Source organism: Rosa rugosa, chromosome 2 (genome assembly GCF_958449725.1).
Source record: "Rosa rugosa chromosome 2, drRosRugo1.1, whole genome shotgun sequence".
NCBI lineage: Eukaryota > Viridiplantae > Streptophyta > Magnoliopsida > Rosales > Rosaceae > Rosa > Rosa rugosa.
In genome coordinates, this window is record NC_084821.1 from 10911255 (window position 1) to 10920094 (window position 8840).

Here is an 8840-nt window from a genome sequence, read left to right on the forward strand (position 1 = left end):
TTCTTTTTATAATTAAAGTGTATTATACATATAAAAATAAAATGTTGATGAACTTATTACATTTTTGAGTTATTATCGTGTTACTAATCTCAATATTCAATCATATCATTATTGAGTTATAAGTTTAGTTAAATTTTAGTGATCGCGTATCGTAATGAGCAATACAAAAAACTATCTCATACTTCATTTATGTGTGATGGACAACCTGTGTATTGGATAAAGTAGTTCAAAGTCACTTCAGACTATACGTCAGTGTGACGTCAATCACTTAATATAAGAATTTTTAAAAAATAAATAAAATTTAAAGAGACCTTATACTCTAAAACATAGCAATATTGTGAGTTGGAAGATATGAAGAGTGATGATTGAAACGTGAAAGTGAAGTAAAAAGGCAGCCACAATTAAGGGAAACCCCACAAAGAGTTGGGATCCAATTGATGCGGACGGCGCCAATGGATAAATAGCAAACGGTGGAAAATCGGTTGCCAAATATATTTGAAGGAGCCGGTGACCGCAGTACATGCGTCATGGCCACAGCCCACAGCAGGAGGTGGTTAACTAATGTTGCCGGGGCCCACATGCATGGCACCGAGCAAAACGGTTGGTCCACGTCGGCCGCAACAGAACTGGACGGCGCCCAATTAAGCGGAGCAGAAAGAAGGAGGAGATGCCTTGGACGTCTGGATATGCCCACGATTCTTTTGGGCGGCCTTTTTAGTGTGAGAGAGAGACAGAGTCGACGTGTCGTCGCTCTTCTCCATCACATATAACAAAACCAACGTGAACTAAAATAAGCAGAAATTAATTGGCAGCCACGAGTATAAAAAAAAATGCATATATATATATATATATATATATATATATATATATATATATATATATATATATATATTCGTATCTTGAGAATCATCGTGGGCACACCAACATGAAACACATTCTGGATTTCGGCCACTTCACATGTCCTAACTTCTTCTTTGGAAGTCGATCATGAGGTCCAAACCAACAGACAGAATTATAATATTAATTAGGCTGAGAGTTGAAAAGGGCTAGTTGTAATAACTAACGTTTTAAATATAAGCATTGGATTGAAGCATTGAGTTCATGATTTCTAAGGGCAGCTCTAACCATGGGCACCATTTGGGGGTGCTATTCTCATTTTAGCACTCCCTTGTTACACTATTTATATAGGACTCAATTCTCATCTCCAATCATGAGGTGCTATATGGGGGTGCTATTTTCACTATTCCTGACAAAAATATAATATGAGTATAATTTTGATGAATATTATATTAAAAATATGTTAATTTAATTAAATAAGGTAAAAAATAATAATTTAACATTTTATCATAATATTTAAAAATTATTCTTATTATTTAATGAATTTTTAAAAAAAATTTAATTTTTGTGTCGGCATATACGACAAAAGTGTCGGCACATACGACAAAGAATCTAACTATTTAGAAGATATTTTGATGTTTTGTGTCGGCATATATGCCAAACAGCCGAATTTCGATGTGATTCCAACGCCACGTGTCAATCTCTAATTGGCTGTCCAAATTACGGTTGAGTCTTTGTCCGCCACGTGTCATATCTTATCTAATGATATGAACTCCAACCGTCCATAAATATGGGGTCATTGTCATCCTCATCTCTCACAAATTCACAAACACTTCTCATATCCAAATCACACAAATCTTTCTTTCTTTTCCGTTTTGATTTTGTCAAACCATTTCTGCAATGAATCGTTTGACGAAATGGTTGCAGAAAGATCAAGAAGAGGCCGTCACGAGAAGCCGTCGACGAAACTTGATGATGTATGCCGCTGCCTTGCAAATCCAAACTCTGGAAGATGAGGATTCACAATGGGGTGGTTCTTCAAAAGGTCGTACCTATAAGGCCAGGGATCGAGAGCTGATGGATCTTCGACTCAAAGCTCAATACTTCACTGATCCGTGCAGGTACGAACCAAACGTATTTCTTAGGCGATATAGAATGCAACCTCACGTCTTTGACAGGATGATGCGCGACGTGGCCAACTACGACCCATATTTTGTTCAAACAAGAGATGTTTGTGGGAGACTAAGCTTATCCACTGAACAAAAACTGACATGCGCCATGAGAATGCTCGCGTATGGCATCACAGCTGATTTCTGCGATGATTACCTAGATATTGCGAAGACCACTGCCATTGAGATTTTTGAGCACTTCACAAAGGCAATCTGGAATGTGTACCATGAGACTTACCTCCGCCGACCAACACCGGCAGATTTGCGACTGCTGCTTGACAAAGCTGAAGAACGGGGATTCCCGGGGATGGTCGGTAGCCTTGATTGTATGCACTGGCAGTGAAAAAATTGTCCCACCGGATGGGTAGGGCAGTATACTGGCTACAAGGGGAAACCGACAATCATCTTAGAGGCGGTGGCCTCCTACGATACTTGAATTTGGCATGCCTTCTTCGGACTTCCAGGTCCCTTGAATGATATTAACGTCCTTGGATGTTCACCGTTGTTCAATGCTCAATGCGTTAGTGAAACCCCTGAAGTGAGCTACCAGGTACGTAATAGGCATTATCGTCAATGTTATTACCTAGTTAATGACATATACCCTAAGTGGGGGTCATTTGTACAAGCAATCCGAAACCCGAGGTCGCCGCAGACACAACATTTCACAAGGATGCAGGAAGCATACAGAAAAGACGTGGAGAGAGCATTTGGTATTCTCCAAGCTCGTTGGGCAATCATAAGAGGACCAGCTCGTGGGTGGAGTAAGGAGAACCTTCAATACATCATGATGACGTGCATTATCTTGCACAATATGATTGTTGAAGATGAGCATGATGAAGATGCAGCAGAGCCATTTGATCCGGATGATATCCCAACCAGACCAAGGAAAGTAGAGATATATAAGAGGACATAAATGGACACTGATGTTCAACGCAATCCGCAACAACTAAATCAATTCTTGCGTCGTTATAGGGAGGTTAGATGTCCAGTGATGAATAAAAACCTCCAAGACGATCTAGTCGATCACTTATGGACCATGAAGTTACAAGCTCATCGGAACCACCAATGAAGAGTTTTTTTTTTTTGTGCTTTCAATAAGTGGCCATGTTGTCATGATAAGTGGGCATGGCCTACTTTGGTTGTATTGTTGTGTGGTATGCTTTTACTTTATATTGTGTGCTTTTAATTTGTGTGGTGTGCTTTATTATGAAAATAAAAGTTCAATGCTTTTTTACGAAGATGATCTACTCAACAAAATAATTTTTATTATCATAAATTAAAATACAAACCATTCAAAGCAACTAACAATATTAATTACATCCAAGATGTCTCGCCAAGTGGATCATAAGTGGTCAATCCTGTGTTGTCTCCTTCACGGGGTGTAGGATATTGAGATTGTTCCGGGATGCTTGAAGTTTCGGCCTCCTTATCAATTATTTGTTGTTGCTTCCTCTCCCAATAACTCCTCTTTCTTGGGGTGAAAATTGATGGATCCACCTGCATCGTGCGAGCATCCTCAGCGCGTTGCTCAATTAGTTGACCTTCCTCAAACTGTTTTTGCCTTTGTTGGTACTCGCGTTCGGTTTGTTCATAACATTTCTGCATTTGAACTCGTAGGCCATCCACATCCTGCTTATTGCCTTTTTTCTTAGCTAGCTTATGTGCTTGCTGTCCTTGAGGACGTGCCTTTCTTGATGACGGAAGCTCATCCTCAGTAGTGGTTGTTCCATCGTCATCCAAGTTGATATGATTAGGAACACTAAAGTGGTTTTCCATTGATGGCGTTTTCCCAAATTTTTCCGTATTTTTCAAGTATTGCCAACAATGGTCAAACACAAAATCGCAACCTTCCGAGTCGTAGTACGTTGATTTAACATTCATGAGCTACATATAATATTAAGTAAATAAAATATTAAAAAAAAATTTGCTTAGTATAAATCGATCAATAAACTATATAACAACATTTTACTTTTAACAACTACATGAGAAATAAAAAAATAATCATTATTGAACATATTTCAATATAATTACCTCATCCTCCATATTTTCGCCGCTTCTTCGTTGAAAGTGTCCGACCTTGTTAAGAGCTTGGCGCCACTTCATACATGCCAGACTTATTCTCTTCCAACGAGCGTGGCAACTAGAATGTGTTCTCTCCATGCAACCGGCCGGTTTGTGAGCATTGTACTCCTCCGCCACACGACTCCACAATAAATCCGACTTTTGATATTTTCCGACGCAACCATCACCCCCAACGGTGATCCAAGCTTAGCAAAGAATAACTTCTTCATTGTGCCTCCAAGAATCCCCTCTTGGAGCCATTTTTTCCAAGACAAAAAAGAAAAGAAAAAAGGAAGATATATTTAAGAACAAGAAGATGGGTTTAATGAATGGAAAATTGTGAAGGAGATGGAGGATATTTGGTGTGAGGAAATAGAAAAGAATGGGTAGGTATTTATAGAATTTCCTACACTTCACTGTTCCAACGGGTAGATTTTTTTCCCTTAATTTTCTGGTAATTCTTTTATTTTATTTTTGGAACAAAAAGGATATAATAACCCTTCAATTAATAAGAGCCGTAGATGAGTTTTTTTCCCTCAAATCTGAGCCATCAGATCGAAAATAGACCCGTTCAGTAAAAAAAAAAAAAAAGGGCAACATCGGACCGTCCATATTGATCAGGTATCAATCTGGACCATACATTTCATGACCGTTGGGGGTTCCAACGGTCACCAGGGGACAGCAATTGGCGCGGGGCCCACGTCTGCAGATGAAAAAGCAGGCGATCTTCTCTCTCCAGCGGATGATGCGCGCGTGCTCTCTCTTCCCAGCAGTTGGCGCGCGCATCTCCTTCAATTATCCCCTCTGGCGCGTTGGTTAGGCATTTGGGCTGAGACAGCAAGTGGGCTGGCCCCCATGTACAGTGATCAGATCTGGTCCTAGAAAAGTCTCAAATATGAGACTACAAATGAGTCCAAGTCCTATATTTATAGGACCAGACCCCCCAAAACACAAGGTTTGAGATCCAAAGTCTCAAAATGGCCCAAAATCTGGTTTGGCACCCCAAGGTTGGAGTTGCCTTAAGCTAGTTTTGAAGATATTTTGGGTGTCGATCAACTATCAAGAATGTCAAATTATAAATATTTAAGTTATTTCTTAGATATTTAAATTCTTAATTTTAAGTCGTGAAATTCAATAATTGAACATTAAGTAAACGTTCGGTGTAAATATTTTAAAATTATAAACTGTAATCTTACTCATAAATATTCTCCTCCAGATGTCAGTGCAACTAATACATGTACATATTGACAGTTGTTATAGAAGTATATGCTTGTTGATATTCTTATCTCTTGGGAAATGATAGACACGGCAGCATGAAACACATTCTAGATTTTGGCACTTCACATGTCCTAACTACTAGTTTAGAGGTTGTGATGTCCAAAATAAGAGACAGTATTATAATTAGGTTTTCATAATCGCATAGACTGTAATTAACTAATATATTTAATTAGGTTGGCAAGTTGGTTAGGCTTCAAAAACAAAGGGAAAAATCTACGTACGGAGTTGGGTGTTCACTTTTTGGAGCTAGGCGATGAAAATTCGATGATGAATGTTCTTGGTGAATGGTGACTAAGGAAGAAGTTTCGTGATGAATATCACGTGTGACTGTAAGTCACTAAGTTGAGCTACTTAATTAAGCATTTGCTAATCCTTTTACAATGGACTTGTGGGTTCTCGCCGCGTGTCCTGTAACTAGGTTTGGACTCATGGGTTCTCGCCGCGTGTCCTATAATTTTGGTTTCTGGGTTGGGAGAAGTTTTGACGCAAGAGAAAAGAGTGATGTGACTCATGTGAGGTTGTAAGAACTTCCACATGGCGTATTTTTAGGCAAAGAGAAAAGCACAAAAGGTAAAGAGAAATAGCTCGAAAGGAAGGGAAATGGAGTGGTGAAGACGTGAAGTAGTGGTAGAATGGGAGATGAAGATGGATTTTAGTTTGGAAGTTACCTTAGAAGAGAAAGGTGTTCACGTATTATTGTCCCTTATCTTAACGATGAACCCATGTGTGACATTTGGATTAGTATCCTACCAAATCATATGTTTACTGAAATTATTGGTGGAGTTAGTTATAAAGATAGAGTTAGTTCAATATGTGATATGTCATTTGGAATTTTTCACTTCATTGTCAAGCACCATCTCGCTAGTAAGATAAGTTTTCTTTTTATTTGGAGTAGATTCTGAGTTTAAATCAAGTAATTTTGATGTCAAGAGAGAGTATTTAACGAAAAAATATATATTAGAGAATTATATCAAATCAAAGTCAAACTTAAAATTAAGTATAATCGACCGAACAACTCAACCACTATAGCCATTAGTTCTTTTTACACAAAAAATATATATACTTACCGTTGAAAACATGTGACTTAGATTATTGCAACTTGAAATCACACATTAGAAATAGCCAAAAATCATCACTGGATTATATGGAATGTTACCACACATACTAACATGTTGCAATTCAAGTGGTTAGAGTATATCGCATTATTAAACCTGTGTGTGGGGGACTCATTATGTTTGGCTTCAAAACTAGTCCGGCATGCAAACAGTATATTTTAAATGCGTGAGCGTGCCAACACCTTTCGGTGTAGTCGTCGGGGCGGCCCTTGACCTGACTTCTAAACCAAACGCTGTGGACGAGGAGAGCACCAACCTCGTCACCAGGTTCTTTTCTATGCTTTTCGGAAAAGGACTTCTTGCCTTACGGATAAGGACTTGTGGTGTGATCTCTTGCGTCACCAAGTACTTAACGTTGTATGTTAAGTAGAGCAATCACCGGGAAGTAGGAGAAAGCACGGGTTTGCTAAAGCGTAACTTTAGCTTCGCTGGGTTGCGAGGGCGTTACTCTTGCTTCGCTGGTTTCAACTAGGTTGAAGGTAGGTTGCTCCGGAGAGACTTTGATAATCTGAGAGATTAGTTGATTGAGAGTTGTTGTCGTTTTGTCCTTGAACCCCAGCATTTATACCTTAGGGTTTCGACTGTTCCTTGCCATAGAAGGATTATTGATTGAAGATTCCAATAAGGACTCATTTTCCTTATAGATTTCGGAATGGGTGAAGCTGTAACCCAAACCCAAGTAGGCTTAATTTTGGGCCGCAGGTATCGGCCCGCTATGCTAAAACCCCCTCAAGGGATCTTGCCAAAAATACTTTTAGGCTCAAACATTGTCCCCCAGGCCTCGAGATCAGGCCCGCGAATACGTAACTGATCGAAGAGGACTTAAGCGACACGACTTATGACAGAAACCGAGGCCATAAATGTGGGTTTGCGTCTGCCCAACTGCTAAACGTCTTTTCGTCGCATCGTTTCCTTCACAAAACCCTCTATTTAAATCCTGTCGCAAATATTCGGATTTATCACATCAGAAACTCCTTCAGTCTCTTTGCTAAACCCAGAACACTTTCTCCTTCCCACACTTCATTTCTCAGAAACCCAGAAATGGCTCCTCAAAAGAAAATCATCATCGATCAGGAAGAAGAGATTACTGAGGAAGCGGCCCCCGCCTGGGGAACTGGCTTTGGCGCACGATGCTTCGCTCAGACCACCATCTAGAGGCCCCTGTTACTTAGTTTCCCCAATTCTCAGGTCAGACTGGGTCCTACCCCGCGTGATGCCATCCCTGAAGACTCCATGGCCCTGTACGGCCTGCCCATTTGCCGCCCCATTCTAGTCCTCCGAAGGACTCTTGGAGACTTCAGTAGTTGGGGCCTACGCCAACACAGAGCCAAAATAGGGTTTTGGCCCTCGGTGAGCACGGAGGAACTCGCTTGGTATCGCGAGATTAGAGAAAGGGATCTAGCCCGCTGGGACGTGGTAGGCATCGCCCACACTAACGACCTGTGCTTTCAACTCCTCAGCGGCGGCAATCGCTCGCCTCTAGCCGCCATCCTCTGCTTCTGGAACACCGCCAGCAACACCTTCGACTTCAGGTTTGGGCAGATTAGCATAACGCTGCTGGACATTCTCTCCATAACAGGGCTGCCTATTGACTACGAGCCTTATGTGCATGGCCAATTCGACTCCATCGAATTCCCTTCGCGAATGGTTCAAACCGGCCGCAGCTCCCACAGCTGCTCTTACCCGCAGTGGCGATCCCACTATTGCAAGGAGCACAACGCGACTGGTGGCATTGCCTTCTTGGAGTACTGGCTTTGCAAGTACATTTTATGCACCTCCTCCAACAAGCCTACTAGTCCTTGGGCCTCTCTGGCTACTGCACTCTACAACGGCCGCCGCGTAGGCCTTGGGCAACTAGTATTGGGCTCGCTGTGTCGTGCCTCTATCAAGCCACCATGCACCCCTTTGAGGTCAACATTTCTGACCCTTTATGGATCTTAGGCAGAAGCTACAAGTCTACTTCCCTCACTTCCGCCTATCAGACATTCCGAAATTTCCTCCGGTCGACGCGCTTCTGGGTCAGTGGCTCTGCTGGGAAGAAAGGTACACTTCCCCTCCATGCATACTCTGAGTGTTTCTCCTACCTGTATCTTCTAGACGAGATACCAGACTCGGACCTGGTTCTCAACAGGAGGTCCCCGCCTCCCCTTGAACAAGGGTTCTCGCCCGGCGATCCAGATTATAGCAATCGCGCGCGTTTGGCTTTCCGCCGCGCCATCTCTTGCTCAGACATCAGGCTCATGGCCGATGATATCAGTTATGAGATCTACGCCCTCAATCACTTCGCTCGCCAATTTGGGTTAGCCCAATTGGTACCCTTTCCCCTTTACGACTCTTGGAACTACAACACCTCATGGCGAAGAATAGGCCCCACTACTGG

At 41.6% G+C, this 8840-nt stretch overlaps 2 protein-coding genes across 2 annotated transcripts; one reads left to right on the plus strand and one right to left on the minus strand.

The window, feature by feature from the left end:
* Positions 1-1737: 1737 nt before the first annotated feature.
* LOC133730330 (uncharacterized) lies at positions 1738-2919 on the plus strand. The gene is made up of 3 exons (XM_062157946.1): positions 1738-2332; positions 2471-2556; positions 2614-2919. Exons 1-3 carry the CDS (start codon positions 1738-1740, stop codon positions 2917-2919), a joined length of 987 nt encoding a protein of 328 aa, XP_062013930.1.
* Positions 2920-3251: 332 nt separating this feature from the next.
* On the minus strand, positions 3252-4927 carry LOC133732736 (uncharacterized). The gene is made up of 2 exons (XM_062160322.1): positions 4038-4927; positions 3252-3890 (listed from the first exon to the last, which is right to left on the minus strand). The coding sequence occupies exons 1-2, from the start codon at positions 4164-4166 to the stop codon at positions 3321-3323; spliced, it is 699 nt and encodes a 232-aa protein (XP_062016306.1). The 5' UTR covers positions 4167-4927; the 3' UTR covers positions 3252-3320.
* Between the last annotated feature and the right edge of the window lie 3913 nt (positions 4928-8840).